This window comes from Vicugna pacos, chromosome 13 (assembly GCF_048564905.1).
Source record: "Vicugna pacos chromosome 13, VicPac4, whole genome shotgun sequence".
In the NCBI taxonomy this organism is placed as follows: Eukaryota; Metazoa; Chordata; class Mammalia; order Artiodactyla; family Camelidae; genus Vicugna; species Vicugna pacos.
Window position 1 is genome coordinate 67,350,974 of NC_132999.1, and position 19,020 is coordinate 67,369,993.

Genomic DNA, 19,020 nt, shown 5'->3' on the forward strand with positions numbered 1-19,020 from the left:
GGGACTCGCTCAGGAGCCTCTCCCCACCTCAGAATCCTCTCCCCACCTCAGAATCAAAGTCCCTCATCCGATTGTGACCTCTACCCCTCAGAGCCCCAGCCCGGCCCACCCTCTTCCCTGAGAGCTGCTCCACTGTCCACCACTGACTTTCCCCTGCCACCTCCCCAGGGACCAGCTCCCCTGCCTTTCATGGACCCGCCTGAGGTCACACAGCGGCAGGGCAGGGGGTGGTGGTATCTGAGGTCATGTCACATTTTCCATCCTCGTCCAAGAACCCAGTGCCCTGGCTCCCCCTTTCTTCTCATGCCTCCTCCCTCCTGTTCCTCTGGAGGCCTCCCCTCTCCTCAGGCCTGTCCCCACACAGGCCCTTCCCTGCCTACTCCCCCACCTTCCATGCCCCCACAGCCAGCCTCCCCCAGGTCCGTGCTTTGCAGCAGCTCCTGCCCTCCCGTCCTCCTGGACCTCCCAGCTGCAAGCTGACCAGGTCATCTCTCCCTGGGGCCCCTTGGGTACCCACACACCTCATCCTTTCCCACCTGTCCTCCTGAGCCCCCACCCCCCTCCCCAGGCCCTGCTGCCCACCTCATGCTCAGCATGACCTCCTCAGGGACCCTAGCACCTGGGCTCTGCAGACCTGACATTTTCTTCTTTAAATATTTCAGTTCTTAACTTTGTCATGTCCCCAGCACACATCCTATAACGGAGCTTCTGCAGAGCCCTCGGGGACAGCCCCTCCTGAGCACAGTGTCAGGGCAGGGGGCACACTGACTGCACAGGACCCCAGCTAGGACTACACACCCACAGGCAGGGCAGGCTCATTACGGGCTGCCGCTGTCTGGATCTAGTAAGTGTTTAATTGGGTCCAATTATCATGAATAAATTATGGGGGGACAGGGGTATCTCCATCACCTCCCATTAGGCTCAGGAAGTGGGGCAAGAGGAAGCACCGTCAATTCCAGAGGGGGTGGGGCTGCACAGGGAGCTGTCACCACAGCAACGGCCCACCCCAGGCTCCTGCTGTCTGTCTGAGAGCCCCTGCTCCCACCCAATACAGGCTGAGTGAACAGGGGCCGGAGGCAAGGGTGGGGTCAGCATGGATTCTGCAACCTACCGAGGCTCCCCTCCCACCACCTCAGCCTTGTCCTCCCCCCACCTCCTCTGGGCACCACCGAGGTCCCTCGTCAGGTCCGGGAGCCAGGCTGCCACCTTGCATTCACCTGCCATGTGACTGTGGGCAAGTTATCCCATCACCACATCTCAGTACCTCCTTGTGTGAATGAAGACAATAGGACCTCCCTCGAAGGGTTGTTGTGAGGCTCAATGAGCCAACACCTGCAAAGGCCTGGAGAGGCCTGGCCCACAGCTCTGTGGAGAGGGGGAGGGGTCAGCCACCACGACTACACCCCTGTCCTGGCTCAAACACGGTCCACACTTAACCCCTCTTCTCACCCTCCATCTCCTGCTGTCTGCTTCTCTTTCCCCTTAGCACTTCCCTCTCACCTTCAGCCCTCTCCTGCCCAAGGCACCAGGACCCCCAGGCCAAATCCACGGGCAATGGCTACATCTGGCTGGCTGCCCTATTTGGCTTCAGCTGGACCTGCTGACCAAGGTCTCTCCCAGGGTCATGACCCCGTGGCCGAAGACCTGGTCACCTCATTGCCTCTCAGGCTCCTTGGTCAGCTGCTGTGTCTATGCTCTCGGGCTCAAGCCTTTCTCTCCTTCTGGTCACCTTGGTTTAGCCAGATAACACCCGAAATCCCAACCCCTTGGCAAAGGACACCTACTCCTAGATGACCAGTAAGTTCCTCACCTGCCAAGACTTGCACCCTCCCTCCACACCCCAGGGCCCTGCTTTGTCCCTTCAAGACAGAGACCTGGGAAGGAAAGTGGTGGTGGTGAATGGCAGCTCACCCGTGGTGAGCAAGACTGGGGTAGCAGGTCAGGTACTTGGAGGATGGACTGGAAGGTGAGTGACTTGGGGCAGGACGCCACAGCTATTTCAAGGACGAGCTCCGTGGGACTAGCTATTGGACTAGAGGTGGCTGAGGGCAGAGGAGAGGTCAGGGTGCCCCTGGAGTGGGTAGCACAGAGCTGAGGCCTCAGCACAGACTCCCAGGTCAGATAGGCAGGTCCAGGTCCCAGCCCCTCCACTGTCCACTCCCTTCTCAGAGTGACAGTTCCTGAGGGGCATTCTCCTGGCTGCATTTGGTGATATAGTTCAGGCAAAGCTGAGGCTGGGGCACATGGTTCTCATCCCATCTCCTCCCCAGGCCCTCGGGCCGTTAGGTCAGATGAGTGCACCCCTGGTGTCTGCTCCCCTACAGGGCTAGGGGATCACAGAGGCTCAAGATGACTTCTTGATTCAAGATAAAGCATGCATGAGCACAGAAACCATGTGCACAGACAAGCGAGATGGCACACTTACACGCACACATGAGAGCAGGCACAGCTCGTCCTAACAGCCTGCCCTTGTCAGGCATCATTCATGCCCACCTGTATTAGCCCTGTCATCATGCATGCTGCACCATGGTAGCGCAGGTGGAGCACCCAGACACCTGTAAGCTGCATGGCCCTTAAGGGTCACCTCCTGGGCTCTGCTGCCCCTGCCCCTGTCTATGCCCTTCTGCAGGAGCCTTACTCCCAGCTTGCCAAAGCCCCCTCACAATGTGCGGTGCTGGAGGCGGCGCTGGCTTTTTATAGCCTCGGGTTGGAGTGGGTATATTTAACTCTCCTCCCGGACTCGGGTAGGTTGGAGGATGGAGCGGATGCCCTGAGCCCTGCCTGTGGCCAAGAATGTGCAGTGTGTGTGACTGGGAGGGATGCGATGGTCATGGCGTATAGCTGTCCCCAAGTGGGCACCGGGATCATGGTGCAGGTGTGGGGCCCACATGGGCAGCTGTGGGGAGGGCCAGTGTGTGTGTGCAAAGGAAGAGACATACCAGGCTTTTGGGCTTCAGGAGAGGAGGCTGAGGACACTGAAAGAGAGGAGGGTGTTTAAATCCAGCCGGCTCTAGGTCTCTTGCCCACAGCCCATGGGAAACTCAGTCCTGGACCTGTCCCCTCCCATGGCCCATCCCATGTATGAGTGTCCCTCTGTGTGTGTACTTCCATGGACCTGGGCAAGTGCCTGCTGAACAGCGGACTCGGGCACTGAAAGCTCACCTGGGAGCACACCCTTCTCCCGAGAGGACCGCAGACCACCCCTCTCCCTTGCCCTCCTGCAGCACTAGCAGCTTTCTCTCTTTCCCTCTCACATTAGCTTAATTACAACAACCCACACACCAGCAGGCCTCCCCGGGGAAGCTGGACCCTAGCCCACAAGGCAGGTCAAGAAGGTCAGCCCCAGCCTGCTCAGTCCCGGGGACAGGCCCTCCAGTCCCTCTCCGCTGGTCCTGCTGAGGCCCTCCCCTGACGCCCCAGGCCCTCCCACCCACTCTGCACACATTGTCTGACCTACCTCTCAACCTGTGGGTTCCAGGACTACTCCCCCAATTTTGAGGCCAAGATGTAGCCAGGCCCAGGGACTCCAGCCCCCACACCCCCTTTGCTGTCCACCACTATGGACTCCCTAGGAAGGACCCAGGTTCCCTTGTCCAGGCACATCTAACACAGCTGATGTGCACTCCCCAGGAATAGCCCCTGAACCCCAAGAGTGCCACTGCCCCTCTGGACACAGATTCCCAAGCTCAGTCTGTTACCAATGAGCCCCCACTCACCATCCGGAGGTGTCGGAGGCACTGGCGTGAAGTGGGTCCCAGGTTTGTCTGGAAAAAAATAAATCTCCAAGTTAGGCCCCCTGAGCCAGTCCTTCCACAGCCTGTTCCTGTGCCCAGTATGGAGGGGTCACTCTTGCTTGCACACATCCCTCCCCTGGCCCCACTGTGAGCCTCTAGGACTGGCTGAGGACCAGGGGTGGACAAAAGCAGAGACCCTGGCTCTTCTCTGTCCCTCCAGCTGCACTGTCATGGCCTGACACCTGCCAGGTGAGGCTCAGTGGCAGGGGTGTGGGCTGCCACCTACTCCCCACATGAGCCACAGGCCCTGCCAAAGCTCCTACTCCCAGGGTTGCCAGCTGCACCCTTACCCCTCCAACTCCCGAAGAAAGTTGTCTCTGCAGCTCAGGAAGAGGGTCAGCCCCCACCCCAAGCCCCAGGACAGGCTTAGAGGGGCTCAGGGATCCAGGAAATGATCCATGGTGTTCCCAGAAGATGCTGTGGCTCATCTGAGTCATGCCACAGTTGGTGGCCTCTCTGTGACCCTGCCTGTCCCCCAATCTTTGGTGGCTGAGGCGGGGAACCTTGGGCCTGGCAGAGGTGGCCACTCCCACAGACACGTACAGTTGTTGAGGAAGAGCAGCACCGCAAAGCCAAGCGTGGACGTGGCCAGGAGGATCAGGCAGACGTTACAGGGGATCATGAAATACCGCACGAGCAGGGAGACCCCGCGCTGCTGCCGGGGGTCCCGCTCCAGCGGCAGCGGAGGCATGGCCCAGGCTCCTCAGTCCCCACTCTCAGGGTGTGGGGGTCCTCACGGGGTTCCCTTAGGCCTCTTCGGTGCTACTCCCCCCATTCTTGGACCCTTGGGGCAGCTGACAGCAGCTGTATTCTCCAGGTTCAGCTCCAGTCACAGCCCCTGGCCCCTCCACAGCCCATGAGGCTCATAATGGGAGGTGTGCAGAATTCTCCTGGAGTAGAAATCCCAAATTTGGGCTCGGAGGGAGGAAGAGGAGGAACTGAGGGCCAGCAGCCACCCCTGCTGTCCAAAACCGTCAGGGCCTGGGCCGGAGGCGCCAGCAACTCTCCACCGGCTCTGGCTGTGCGGAGTCTTCCAGAAGCCTCTGGGAGTGCCGCAGCCCGGGATCCTGCCGCTCGGCTGCTCTGGAGAGGCCGACCCGAGGGGGACTGGCGGTGAGCAGCCTCTCGGCCAGAACTCTGCAGGGAGGCGCGGCGGGGCTCAGGGCGCGGCGGGTCTTGGATGCTCCAGTCCGCGGCAGAGGCGGGAGCGGCGCCGGCAGCGAGCAGGAGGAGCGAGCGCGCGTCCGGAGCGAGAGAATAAAGAGCTGGCCGCGGAGGCCGCTCCTCGCCTCCCGCCTCCCGGCGAGCCGCGCCCGCTCCCCACGCCCTCGCCGGGGCTGAGGCGGTGAGTGAGGGGCGAGGGGCGCCGCGGAGAGAGGGCGGGGAGCAGAGACAAAGGAAGACGCCTCCGGAGACCCCAGCGTCCGCGGGGAGTCGCGGCTTGCGCCGAAAAGAGATCGGGCGGATGAGGAGGCGAGGGCGGCGGTGCAAAAAGAAACGCTGGGTTGGGAGCGCTGGAAGGGAGCTGGCGCCGGGGAGGTTACAAGAGATGGGGCTAGTGCTGAGGTGGGGCGTTGGGGCTGGGGAGGGTGCAGGGTTAGGCTAGGGGCCCGGCTTGGGGTGGGAGGTGACTAGGATCGGAGGCTGGAGCTGGAGAGGAGGCAGGTGTTGGGGCGGGGTGGGGGGCTGGGGAGTGGGGGCGTGTAATGGGTAAGAGGGGCTGGCACAGGGACCGGGACCCCTCCGGATCCCACCCGGCGGGGCGGGGCTGGGCTGGCTGTGCGCGTGAGCGGCCGAGGCCAAGGCGAGCATGAGGAGTGTCGGACGGTCTGTCTGAGTCCCCGTATGGGGGCTTGGTCTGCACGAAGGACCCCGTTCTGGGCTGCGGTCTGCATGTTACCGTGTGTGCGTGTCAGTGTCTCTGCTCCTGCTGGCCCCATCGTGGCAGTGTCGAGGTAGGGTCTCTAGGTACGTACACACAGGTGGGGGGGGGGCTGGGTTCAACTGGGAGGGTGGGCCACCCCTGCCTAGGAACTGACAGCAGCACCTCAAACCATCCACGCACCACCCCCCAACTCCAGCCCTCGCGGTGGGAGGAACATGCAAATGAATTTCATGTAAATAAGCGTTATGCCAATAGTCGAGGGGCTCTAGACCCAGTCCGCGAGCCTGGGGCGCCCCCACCGGTCGTCTGGGAACATCGGGGCTGTGACGTCACAGCAGGCCAGGGCACACGGCCCACCTGGGACTCAGGTCCTCCCCACCATATCCCGGTGCCTCACAAACATGTCCCTGGAGTACCCTCTTCGCCCCGCTCACTCCCGCCTAGTCAAGTGGGCTCTCCATGTCCCATCCCAACCTTCCTCAGGTGGGAAAACCACCTGCCAGCCAGTGCCCAGTTCTGCCAGGTCCATCTCCCTTAGACTCTTTTCCATCTCTTGGCCAGGCACCAAATCCCAAAGGGGTCAGCCGACCCTGTCACGGTCTCCCATCACCCACGGCAGAGGTCAGACCCCTTGGAGCCCTGAAACCTGAGGTTCTACTGAAACCTTGCAGGAAAAGGCAAAACACAAAATGGTCCCCCGACCCCACACAGTGCTGGACCCAGAGCAGCAATCTGTCAGGCCACCTGAAGACCCTGGCACCCGAACAGCCTCAGCCTCTCCTTGGGGAGCCTCCCACTCCCTACCTCACCTCACCTCACCTTGGCACTGCCCACACCACACTGACTGTGGCGGCAGCTCCCAGGGTGCTGGCCTGGACTGGGATCACCCAGGGCAGGGTCTGACTTTTTATCTCCTCAGGGCAGGGCTTGGCCCAGAGCCCAGGACTTGGTGTGGTGAGCCCAACAGTGACACATTTCCCATTTACTTCTCACTGCAGCTCCCAGGACTGCAGTCCAAATCCCTTGGCTCAAGGAGGGGCCCACAGACAAGTTAAAGCCCTGGCAATGCCCACTGGGCCCACAGCCACACATGGTCCCTCTTTGCTGCTGCCACTGCAGCTGTGGGACATCATGAGTGGGTTCTGCAGGAGGAGGGGGAGGCAAAGGACCAGAGTGGGGGGGGTTTCTTCCATCAGTGGGCTCCACCCCTGGTAGGGGAGACCTCCTCCTCCACAAGGCAGAGACCAGAGCCTAGGATCTGCCCACAAATGGGCTGGCCTTAGATGCCCACGTGGTGGGGGGGGCTTAAGGCCTATCAGGCCTGGCCTGGGGAAAGGGGAACCAGCAGGCAGCCTGGTCCCTCCCAGCCCCAGTCAGCCTGAGCCCCCACAGGGGTTGGGCGCCTTCAGAGAGACAAAGGGCCATTGAGGCCCCAGACCCAGCAGGGGGAGGGGAGCTCGGGCTATCCGAGCTATTTTGGGATTTTCAGACTCAAAATCATTCAGCCCTGACCAGCCCACCCAGACTCATGCCCCAGGAACAGAGGATACTCTGGACCAGAGATCAGCCCCTATCTGGGCTTGCAGACATCAACATGCTACTGCTCACATGTGTACACACACACACACACACACTCAATGAGGTCTCATCTGCAGACATATGTACACCCACTTGCTGAAGTTTGCACAGGCACTGGGTGTCACTCCCTCCACGCTCACCTGCACGCGTACACACTGGGCATCACATTCACACCTTCATGCAATACAAAGCTTGTCCTTCATCCTCACAACACACACTGGGTGTGACCCCACATACACGCGTGTGGTTGGGCACCTCCACGTACTCCCTGGCCCTGAGAAGGAAGGTGGGGAGTGTAGCCTAGAGAGCATGGGGTGTCCTACCTACTGGCCACCCGCTGGCCTCTTTCTTATGCAGACACCTCCTCATTCCAGAAGGTCTGGGACCAGCTCTCTTCGAAAGGATGGGTTGGGGGTGAGGCGGCACCGCCCTCCCGGCGGCGTGCACACATCGCGCATGCGCACACCCCTCTGCTGTCTGAGTCTCGCGACCAGCGGCACCTCCGCGGGTCTGGCGGAGCGCGCCGTCAGCCTGCCCCCACCCCTGGGATCTAGAGGGTACACTGCTTGTGAAGCGCATCGAGCGGTGGAGCGCTGGCTGCCAGGCGGCCCAGAGTCATAGGTGTCCGGCCTCCCCGGTGGGGGAGGGGAAGAGGCCCGGCTGGGCAGGCCCCCTCCTCCATTCCAGGCCTCCTGGTGTCCGCTCTCAGGCTAGGGCCGTCCCCTCCCCTCCCCTTCGGCCTCAGTAGACAATGGGCGTTTCACAGCGGGACGTCCCTGCTGGACCGGGGCCAGCCGCTGGGAAGGAGGAAGCGTCTGGCCCAGGCCTGGGATCACCAACCCAGGTGAGGCTGGGAGGCGCCCATGCCCACCCACCAGCCACCAGGCAGGGCCCACACTTCTGTCAGTTAGCTGGCGCTGCCGATTTTGGGGAAGGGGTTCAGCAGGGCTGGCTCATAGGGCAGCAATCGCTGGCCGCTTGGAAGGCAGCTGTGGGCAGCTGACCTCTGGCACCCCTCCCTCCCTCATTACTCAGCACTGATCCTGCCCAGGTCCGTGCCTCCCTCACCAGCCTGTCTGAGCTCCTCCATCGGTGGGCTAAGTGCAGGAAGTGTGTCCTGAATCGGGTAAGCTCCCTGCCCTCAGGGAGGTTACACTGTGGCAGAAGGTGCAATAGATTGGAGAGTCTAAGGAGTGTGTATCTGTTCAGAGACCTGAATGATGGGAAGAGGGGTTTGCACCTCCAGACAGAGGCAATTACAAAGGCTCAGGTGAGAACAGACTTAGGAAGGCTGCCGGAGACCAGGAGGGGTCAGTGTGGTGAGGCCTAAGGGCAACAGGGGCTACCAGTGGGAGATAAGGAGCCACCCACAATCCTCAGGCCTGGGAAGCCCTGGCAGGAGGGCCTGGACATCTGCCAGGTCAGACTGCAGCCACCAGGGGGTGCCAGCAGGACAGAAGAGGGGGAGACTGGGCACCTGGAGAAAAGGTACGATAGGGTGGAGCTTGTCCATGCCCTCTGTCCCTCCCCTCCAGGACAGCCCCAAGTCCACCTCTGGGACTTGTCCAGGCCCTGCCCATGTCTGGGAGGAAAGAGAAAGCTGGGGGAGCCAGGGTGGCACTCAGGTGTGGTCCGTGCCTGGTGAGTCAGGAGACCCCTGTCGAGGGCCACAGGCACCCACAGGTAGGCAGTGAGGGATGCACGGTCCAGCACAAAGGTCTGAGTTGGTGGGTGGTGCTTCATAGAGGTGTCGACCAGCTAGGTGTCAGGATGAAGAGGAGTGGCGGACGGACGGACACAAACTGGAACCAGAAGAGGCAGGGAACAAAGGGGCGGAGAGACCCACCGGAAAGCAGAGAACCACAAAGGCAGATGACCAGACACAGGACAGAGAGATTGTGGAGGCAGCCAGGGTGCAGGCAGTTTCTCCCTGGGGGAGAGTGAGCAGGACTAGCAGGAAAGGTGCAGCATCAGGTGGGGAGGCTTCAGCTCAGAGGGGAGGATACCACCCTCCCAGCCAGTGGGTGATGGCCCTTGATTGTGGGTTTCCAGCCCTCTCCCCTGCACCACGCCCGCAGCCACTTTCTCCCACCCCTCACCTAAGCTACAGGGACTGCCTGCTGCTCCCTGCACCCTCAAACCTTGTCATGTTGTTTTCATACCCAGAATGCCCTTCCCCCTTCACCTTTACTCCTCAACACACAGCTCACCCCTGGCCTCCTTGGGAAGCCCATCCAGAACCTCGAGGAACCTTGTGCAGGTGGCAGCAGCAGTCCCTTCCAGTGACCCTGTGAGGATTGGCTGCTGGGCCAATGAGTGAGTAAATGCGTGGATGAGGAGGAAACCAATGGATGGATTCGTGAATGGAGCCTAGCCAGCCTCAGTGCCTCCCCCTCCAGGAAGAGAAGTGGGCACACAGCCCCTCCCGACCGGTGGCCCAGGGACATGCCACAGTCTGGCCCAGATATCTGTGCTCTTAGTTCTCTCTGATATACACGGGGACCACACACAATGCGCAGAGGGACTGGCGCCTCCAGCAGCCACACCAGGCTGCCTGCTTCTCCCAGGGGCAGCTGCTAAGGGAGAGGCAGGGAAATCTCTGGCCCACCTCGGGCCAGTGGCAGACCCACCTCTCCTGACTTGCCCTGCTTGGCTTCCTGACTGCGTCAGACTCAGGGTCTGTCAGGCATGAGAGGGGACAGGGAACCCAAGTGGCCCCAGGGACTCTTCCTGTCCCTACCACAGCATTTCCATCTCTGGCACTGAGAGACCCAGAGGCAGACCCTGCAGGAGGAGGTGCCCAGACCTCTGCCAGCTATGGAGGCGGGGGGGGGGGGGCATTGGACACTGGGGCAGCGGGCAAGAGATGGGACCTGGAGCCCTGTTCTGAGGCCCCTGGGACACAAGCCAGGGTTGCCCACTATCAGTCTGTTGGCAGAGCACCTACAGGGTCCCCTCCCCAGGCTGAGCCCGGAGAAACAAAGATGGCAGGAACCACAGGCCACGGAACCAGAATTCCCGTGTGCAGATTGGTACACCTGAGGTTGCAGGCACGTGGGCAAACATGCATGCAAACACATGCACACGCACATGTGCAGGCCACACAGCTGGAAACAGCTGGCTGCCTGGGAGGACAGAGAGCTCCCCCATCCCACGTCTCTAAGCCATGTGGGGGAGGGGAGTTGGGCGGGGCCATCTTCCTCTTCCCAGGTCCAGCTGTAAGCAGCCCCTGGCAGGGGGCCTTCCTCAGAGGAAGTTCTCAGGATCTGCTCTGGGGGGAGAGGCCCCTTTGAGGGGAGCTTCCCTCCCCACTGGAGGCTCCACCAGGGGCCTAAGTCACCCTCCCCCCAGCTCCCAGACACAGCCTGGAACTAGAACATGATCCCTCCTAAGCTCAGGTGTAGCCCATGGGGGCGCAGTGCCCTCCTCTGAGGAGCTGTGTCACTGTCATCAGGGTGATTGTCACTGGGGTGCTGTCTCATTTCTGGGATTCTTTTTTCTATTTGGTGAGAAGTGGGCACTTCCTGGGACTCTGGGGTGGAGTGTCAAGTGCTTCTGGAGCGACTTCAGGGACTGTGCCTGCAGCCCCTACCCAGCCATGGCTCCCCCATCCCAATGGTGAAGGGGGTGCTAGGGCCAGGAGAGCAGGACAGGAAAGGGAGCCCATTCTCCAAGCCCCCCAACCCCCAGGCCTCAAGGCAAGGGTAGAACTTGGTGATGGGAGAGGGCAGCTGGCCTGGGTCCCACAGGTGGAGGCAAAGGACTCGGGGCAGGGGCAGGAGAGAGGCCAGTTTCTGCAGCTGTTTTCCACCCTCCTGTGGGGATGGGGGTGGGGGCAGGCTTTGATTCTCAAAGGGCTGGGGGGATTAACCCTTCAGAAAGGAAGCGGAGCAGGCTGGAGGAGGCTGTGTTGGCCTGACTGTGGCAGGGGGATGGTGAGAATGATCTCTGGCTGGACCCAAGGCGCTAAAGTCTGGGCCCGTTCTCTGGCTAACCTTACTTGGAACAGCCCCATCCCACCATCTGCACTCCCTCCAACTCAGCCTGTAAGGACTGGCCAGGGCAGGGGGCTGTAGCCCCAGGCCTAGGCCAGCTAGCCCTGGCCAGGTGATCTGCTGTTTCCTCTTCTGTGCACCGTGGGCCCCAGCACCCAGAGATGCTGCGAGGGCACGAGCAGGCCCTACCAGAATATGCTCTGTCCAGCACCCTGGGGGAGGCCAGTGTAGATAGAGAAAGAGGGGAGGACAGTTTCGAAACAACTTTTTGTTTTCCATTTCCAATCTGCAGGGGAGGATGGAGGCTGGAGCTTTTCTCTGGGTGGGGAGCAGGGGGATGGGGTGGGGTCTGGAAAAAGCCAAGAGCTGTTTCCACCTGCTCATTCCTGCCCAAAAGGAGCGCATCCCAGAGGGAGTGACAGGATCCAAAGCCCTTTGGTTTCAGGAACAAAGCCCACTCCCCACCCCCATTCCCCAGGGATGCCCCAGCGAGGAAGCCAGCACATGGTGGGTGGGCCTGGGCAAGTCAAAGCCGGTACAAGTCCGTTTTCATGCTGACTTCCTACCAGGGACCCCCAGCTGGGGAGCAGACAGTGCAGCGAGGGGTCACACCCAACCTGGGCAGATGCCCCACCCCCAGCTGCTGGAAGGAAGAGAAAGCCCCGGTGGCTGGGCAGCCTCCAGCCTGGACCTGCCTCCTCTAGGCCGACCTGCCTAGGGGAGGGGCCAGGCAGGGCATGGGCAGGTCTGTAGGGGGTGGAGTGAGAACCCACAGTCTAGAGGGAAACAGGAACAGGGAGAAACCACCTCCCACCTCAACAGGGAGGAATGTGGAGGAAGTAGGGCAGGCCCAGAGGAATTGGGGAGTGCCCCCAGCTCTAAGGGAGCTAGCCCAGAAACCTCCCCCTGGACTTCCACCTGCCCCCAACCTCTGTGGAGAGCCAGTCCCTGTCTGGGGGTGTCTGCAGAGGCGGGGGTGGGGATTGGGGGGCAGGGACCCAGCCTGAGCTGTAGGACTGCCTTCCAGAAGGCCCTGGACAGCTGGCTCGGCAGGGAGGAAGGGAGGGTGCTTGCCGGAATCAGCCGGACCAGGCTAGGGCGAGGAGTGTGGGTGCCAAGACCCCTAGCTACAGGGCTGGGCAGGGCAGGGCTAGGCTGGGCCACTGCCAGACTCACTCTGACCCTGTCCCTGTGCCAGGCCCAGAAAGGGCAGACAACACTTCCTTTCTCTGCTCCTGGCTCCTAGTGGGGAGGGAAAGGACCAGGGAAGGGCCCCAGGCCTACATCCTTCCTACAGGCTTCAGGGAGGCCCCAGGACCAGTCTTCAAGAGGTGGGGCTGGTGGGAGTGTGTGGACAGAGCCCAGGCCAGGGCACAGTGTTCGAAGGCTGGAGGAGATGCCCGCTCAGCTGCCAGCCTGGGCAGGTTCACGGTGTGTGGGCAGCTGGCACTGGAAGAGGCCAGGCCACGTCCCTGACAAAGCAGGGGCAGGGGTCCCCTTCCAGAAGAGGCTGCTCCAGAGCAGCAGGTCTCCCTCACCCAAAGGTGGCGCACAGGGAGGGACACATACCTGTCTCAGTTATGCTAGGAATGTGGCTCCCCAGGCAGAGGGTGGGGGAGGAGGAGGAGGGGCTTCCTGGGGCTGGAGGCTGGGGAAGGGGCCCAGAGCCAGAAAGACCCTGCAGGCCCTGGGGAGAAACTGAGGAAGGCCAGTCCTAGTAGAGCTGGGGACGCAGCAGCAGGTGCCCCTTCAGGATGCTTGCAGGGAGCAGTGCCCAGGAGGGGATGAGGTGGGGGCCGCCAAGGGCAGCACCAGGGAGGTGGGCCTGGAAGGATGTGCCCCTTGACCTTAGCCTTTTTGGGGGTGGGGGAGAGGTGTGACAGGGACAGGGGCTCTCTGTGCAGGTGGTCTCCGGTGGTCTTGGGATGACCTCCACAGATTAGTGGCTGCCCAGCCTTCACACTGGGCCCTGTGGGGCTGGCACAGCTGTGGGGTCCTGAGGAGAATGGGGTCAGAGTCAGATGGGGAAGGGTCATCCTAGATCAAGCCCTGCCCATCTGTCTCCCCCTCACTAGGGTGAGGCCTTGACTCCCTGGAGAGCCTGGGGTGGGGTCCAAGCCCCTTATCTCCTACAGAATGGGAGGCGGGACCTCCTCCCATCCCCACCCTGCTGGGGGAGGTGGGGATAAGGCTGTTCCTTCCCCAAACCTGCCCTAGCTCCTGGGGACCTTGTCCTTCAGGCCTTGGGGAGCTTCAAGGGGGAGGCACCCCCATCTAACCCAGGTCCCTGGGATACATCCTCTGTCCCCAGAGCTAGACCCTCCCAGCCCCTTGCCCCTCATTGTGCCCTGGTGTGCTTCCAAAGAAGACATCCATGTCCTGGGGCTCAAAACATCCAAGGCTGCCCAGCACCTTACAGTGGATTCTGCTTCTCACTCAGGGCCCCTCCCCTCCCTGGGGCTTCCCCTCCACCCTGACTCCACCACAAGGCCCCAAGCCATAGTTAAGGCTACTTCTCTTTTCCTTCCTCTCCATTAAACCCCCTTCCCCAGAACCCTCCTCCTGGCGGGCCCACCCCAGAAAAGTCTGGTGGCCTCAGCCCCTCCTAGGTGTTGACCTCATGCCTACACACTAGCCTGTAGGTCTCAGCCCCCTGCTGCCCCAACCCACCCACCCCACCCCCCTGGCCCAGCTGGAGCTTGGCTCCTACACTGGTCCCTATCCTGGGCAGCCAGCACACAGTAGGTCAAGTTTCACCCAGTTCTGGCTGGGGGCTCTCCCTGTAGGCCCTTCTTTCCAGCCATCCCTCTTTCCAGCCCAACACTCAGAGCCAAGGCCTGGCCTGGGTAGAGCAGGATTTGGTAAGACAGCAAATCTTGTTCTGTCTGAGGTGGCCCTCCTGCCACATGCCCTCTGATCCCACAGAAGGCCTCAGCTACTAAGTCATAGCCCCTAGGGCTGCACCCGCTTGGCTGTAGAGTTGATGGTTCACCTTCTTGATCTTGACCCCTCATCTCCAGTCACTCCTTAGCCCTCAACTCATCCCCCCAAAACTGGGCATCACCACCCCATGGCCTGCCCCATCTCCATGCCACCTTCCTGTTGGCTTTTCCCTAGACCACAGTCTTCCAGAGCAGGGCCAGGGTCTCCTGTCCTCACCTGGTGGGAGGGCCATGCTGGGAGCCCTTAGCTGAGCTAGTGCTGGGAAGGGACCAGGGACACAGCCCTGCTGTGTTATGTGACCTCTCTGTGTGATGTTGTGGCCCGGGACCCTGGATGCAGCCCCAGGAGCAACTGACCACAGGATGAGCAAGCCGCTACGGGGCACCCTGTCTCAGGTCCTGTCCCGCCCCCTGCACAGGCCTCACCAGGCCAGATGAGTCCACTATCCAGGACCCCACAAGAGCCAAGCCAGCATCACAGCAGTAAGTTGGGTAGAAGTTGGAGCTTGCCTGCTGGCCAGAAGAGCAAATCAGAGGAACAGGGTTGCCTTCCCAGGACAGGAAGTCAGGGACCCTTCCCCCTGCCCTGGGGAGGAAGCATTGTCTCCGCCCCCTCCCATACAGCCCTTCCCAGCCAGCCACCGAGGGGAGTAACAGGATGTGGGGGCAATGGGCAGTTCCTACATTCTCCCTGCTACATACCCCAGCCAAGGATCTCAGCCCCCAGCTGGGATTCTCCCAGGGTGAGGGGTTGAGTGAGCCCTAGTCATGTGATTCCTGCTTACCTCTCAGAGGCTGGGGTGGGGGAGGGGCACTCTTGGGCCATTGGGAACAGATACATTGGGATGGCAGACAAGAAAAAGTCCTTCACCTCCATTAGAATCCCACACCCACTCAAACTCCTAGAAGCACCCCACTCCACATAACTGCTCCTTCCCAGAAATGACAGGCCCCTTGGAACGCACAACGGGGTAGCCCCTGCTCCAGTACAATCCTTCTACACCACCCCAAGGGGTTTGCTCAACATCTGGGCCCCATCTAGACAGATATTTGGGCTTCTGAAGAACACAAACAACTGATGTTCATTCACCTGGTCCCAGCCTCTGTCCGAGAAAAGGGGATGCCAGGAAGGGGTGTGCAGGGCTGGGGAGGGGGAGGGGAAGGAAGGAGGCTTGTGCCTTTGCAGGGCTGGGACTTGCTTGGCTCCAAGGCGAAAGATGGTGGCACCTTGGTGGCCAGGGTGGGGACCCCAGCTTATGTCAGAAATTGGAGCTGAGACAGCCGGGAAGCCAGGGAGCCGGAACCCAGCAAAGGCGATCAGACCACAAGACGCCATGTGCTCAAGCCTATAACAAACCCTCCTCTGCCCCCAAGGCACCTCTCTCGAGTCTGCCCGCTTCGGCTGCCCTCTACCAGACAAGAATTCCCCACACACCTTCTACACAGTGCTCCACCTCCTCCAGATTCCGCAGGGTGATGCGCATGAGGCTGGAGTTGAGCATCAGCTCGTTCTTGTGGGCTGGCCACAGGTATGGCGGTGCAGGGTTCACAAAGAAGATCCTGGTGTCCCCAGTGGACACCTGGTTGTCACAGATGAGGGGGTCTCCAAAGCCGCCAATCACCACTTTGTTGCCTCCGTCCAGCAGGCTCTCCTGGGTCACCACATCTTTGCCCTTCAAGTACCGCCAGACGCGAACCTGGGACGGACATGGGGGGGTGTGCATAGGTATCAGCGATCCTCTTCCCACTGGGGAAAGGGGCCCACAGAGGCCAGAGGCAAACACCAGACTGGCGCCTGGATCTTCTCCTCTTCCCACCTCAGCTGGCTCAGACCAGACATCCAGAGTAGACTCAAATCCTGGGCAGATGTGTCAACCCCCCAAGAAGCAGCTGTAAGGAAGCAGCTGTGTGCTCACATGCACACATACATGCACACACACGACGGATGCTACTGTCCATGTATATCACACACTAGGACATGTGGCCTGTAAACATACCTCCTCCCTCAAGAAGGAGCTCCTCCAACCCTCAGGTCTAAGTGACCCCAGCCACCCAATCCCAATAACGTCCATCTCAGCTCGGGCTGGATATGGGAAGGGGACCCACCTGGCCTGGGGTCCTTGCCTTCCAAGCCCCACTCTCCCCATGGACCCACCCACTACTCAGGCCCACACCTGGGCAGAGCCAGGAGCCGCTAAGACAGATGATGAAGTTTCAGGGTGATGGGCTCTGAGCTCAGGGCTCTGGGCCAGCTTGGCTCCGTGCAGCCCTGCGGACAGGCCAAGACACCATCCTCCTCCAGGAGGTGAAAGACCCCTCCTCCTGCAAGGCTCCTACGGTGAGTGCAGTCAAGGCAGCCTGTGAACCACAAAGTCAAGTCTGGGCAGCACAGGGCAGCCCCACCCTCAGCACTCCACTCTTGGAGCCCTGAGGGCACTTGATCTGACAAACCAGGGCCTGGGATGCCCACAGCCTACTAGGGGTTGGGGGCAGGTGGGTCGCAAGAGCTGCTGGTAGAACGGGCTGCCCCAAAGGAACAGGTCCATGGGGACATGCACCGGGGCATCCTGTCCCTGAAAAGATGCCCCTCTCTTCAGGATCTCTGGGGGGCCAGAACTTTTGGATTGGGGAATGAAAAACAATGGTGGCTTGTCCACCTGCCTGGCCCCTGCTGGGAGCCTCCGGGTGGGGGGGGTCTGCAGAATCTGCAGGGACTCCTTCCACCCTCCAGTGACCCAAGGGGGGGGGTGGGGGTGCGGGGAGCCTTGGCCAACTCTCTCTCCCCACCCTCAGACACACAGTAGGCTCTAGAAGGACGATAACCCGCAGGAGAGGGCTGAGCGGCTTTCATAGCCTCCCCCCACCCCAGCCACACCCAGGAGCAGCGGGGAGGAAGTCGGGAAAATCCTGCAGGGACTTGGCAAAGTGCCCTGGCGGTGGTGGAGGGGAGGGGGCCCGGCAGGGGATCCCAGCTGTAGCCCACACAGGGCAGTCGGAAAGAAGCTACCACCCCTCCCCATCTCCACGAAGGAGGAGTGATTCGATTTCTGGTTGGGGAGGTGGTTTTAGGGGTCCAGCGCAGGTCCAGTCCTGGGTCTTTCGAGCCTTCCCTGGGAACAGATTGTGGGTAAAAACCCACTATATCTATCCCAGGGAGCACCAGGCTCCAACTGAAAGAGAGGCCTGGCAAGCCCCCATCCCTGTGGCCAGGGAAGATCCCGTTCTCCCAGGAGCAGGATGGGGCACCTGCCCCTGCACCCCAACACTTCAGGCTCAGTAACGGCCCCGCCCACTTCTCTGCTCCTGCCCCACACCCTGTCACTGCAGCATGCCCCACCAGGCTCCCTGGGGTGGGAAGATTAAATGTCACCCCTCCTCTCTCCTGATCACTTCTTCTCGCCTCTGGGGAGGGGGCGACAGCACTGACCACAGGCCAAACCCCTACCTCCACCCCAAGCAGAAAGCGTCACCTCCCCTCGTCCTTAATTCCTTTTCTTTGGTTAGTAGGGAGGGGGTGCGGTAGCCGGACATTCTCATTCTCGCTAGGGAAGGCACAGTCCTTTCCAATAAGGGAGTGGGCTTGGGGTGAAGGGGCAGACGTGATCGGGTCCCGGGGCCTGGGCACCGCGAGGTGGGACTGCAGCGGCCCCGCAAGAACTTTGCCTCCGGCACTTGCGAGTTTTCCCGGACCCGGTGCCCCACCCGGGGGTCGGCGGTCGCCAAGGGAGCGACAGCCGGCGCTGCGGAGCGTCTGGGGCTCTTTCCCACGGCCTGGGGCGGGGGTCTCAGCGGGGCGGCAGGCATCGCAAGGGGAGGGCCTCCGGGTTAGGGGCCAGAATCGCGGAGAGGAGAAGCCACCAATCCAGGCTTCTAGGAGGGTTCGGAGAGGGCTCAGGATCCCGGGGGTCCCGGCGGGGGCCCACCTTGCACGAGTACGTGTGCTGCACCGGGTCCACGTTGAGGATCTCCTCCACGGTGCCGGTGAGCACCACGTTCGCCTCCTCCTCGCGCCGCTCCAGCGCGCGCTCCGGGCACGTCCCATCGGCGCCGGTCAGGGCGCGCGCAGCCACCACCAAGAGCAGCAACAGCGGCTGCAGCGGGGCCGGGCCAGACGGCCGCAGGCTGGCCATGGCGCGGGCGGAGGACGGCGGAAGGCGGCCGGAGCAAGCGCACGGGCCGGGCCGCGCCGGGGACGGGACTGGTCAGGACGGGACGCAGCTCCCGGGAGGCGGTGGGAGCGCGGGCGGCGCGGGGGCGGGCCGGGGGCGGGACCTGGGGCAGCACCACCCCCTGCCCGCCGCTCCCCCTGCCCGCGCCCGCGCCCGCCCCCGGCCCGCCCGGCGCCCTGCGACCCGCGCCGGCCGTGAACAAAGCGCCGGGACAGCGGCGCTGGGCGGAGGCCGAGCTGCGGGAAGGAGGGGGCTGGTCTGGGTCGGGCCAAGGTGGGTGGTGGGACTGGCCAGGGCGAGGGCGGACCGGGCGGGGGACGGGGCGGTCCCGAGGGTGCTCTCCCTGCTGCGACGCACCCCCCACGGACGCCCCTCCCCTGCCCGCGCGGACGTTTCCCTCCGCCCCCGCCAGGAAATGCGGATGAAATCGGGTTAATGCATAATCTAGAGGCGACGTGACGGGACTTCTAAGGGGCTCCAGGCTACGCTGGGGCTAGGACGCAGCGGCGGGGGGGGGCTCCCCGGCCGCGGGGAAGGGCTGGTAGATCCGGGGCCCCGCCTACCTTCGCGCCCGGCAGGCCTGCGCCCCTCCCCCGGCGGAAGGAGCCTGACGGGGACCCCAGCCCGTCACTAGAACTAGGGACGGAAACTCGGCCA

The 19,020-nt window shown here is 62.0% G+C and overlaps 1 protein-coding gene across 4 annotated transcripts in view; it reads right to left on the reverse strand.

Moving 5' to 3' along the window:
- Nucleotides 1–18,447, reverse strand: part of AGRN (agrin) — a 33,066-nt gene extending 14,619 nt beyond the window's left edge. For 3 of the 4 annotated variants that reach the window (XM_072975707.1, XM_072975705.1, XM_072975704.1), the window contains exons 1-3: nt 18,118–18,447; nt 15,630–15,891; nt 3,717–3,764 (exon numbers count right to left, since the gene is read on the reverse strand). In XM_072975707.1, coding sequence (XP_072831808.1) covers nt 3,717–3,764; nt 15,630–15,891; nt 18,118–18,324 — 517 coding nt within the window. In that variant the 5' untranslated portion in view covers nt 18,325–18,447. The remainder of the gene's footprint in view (nt 1–3,716; nt 3,765–15,629; nt 15,892–18,117) is intronic. The other variant, XM_072975706.1, reaches the window with a different exon arrangement.
- Nucleotides 18,448–19,020: the final 573 nt, after the last annotated feature.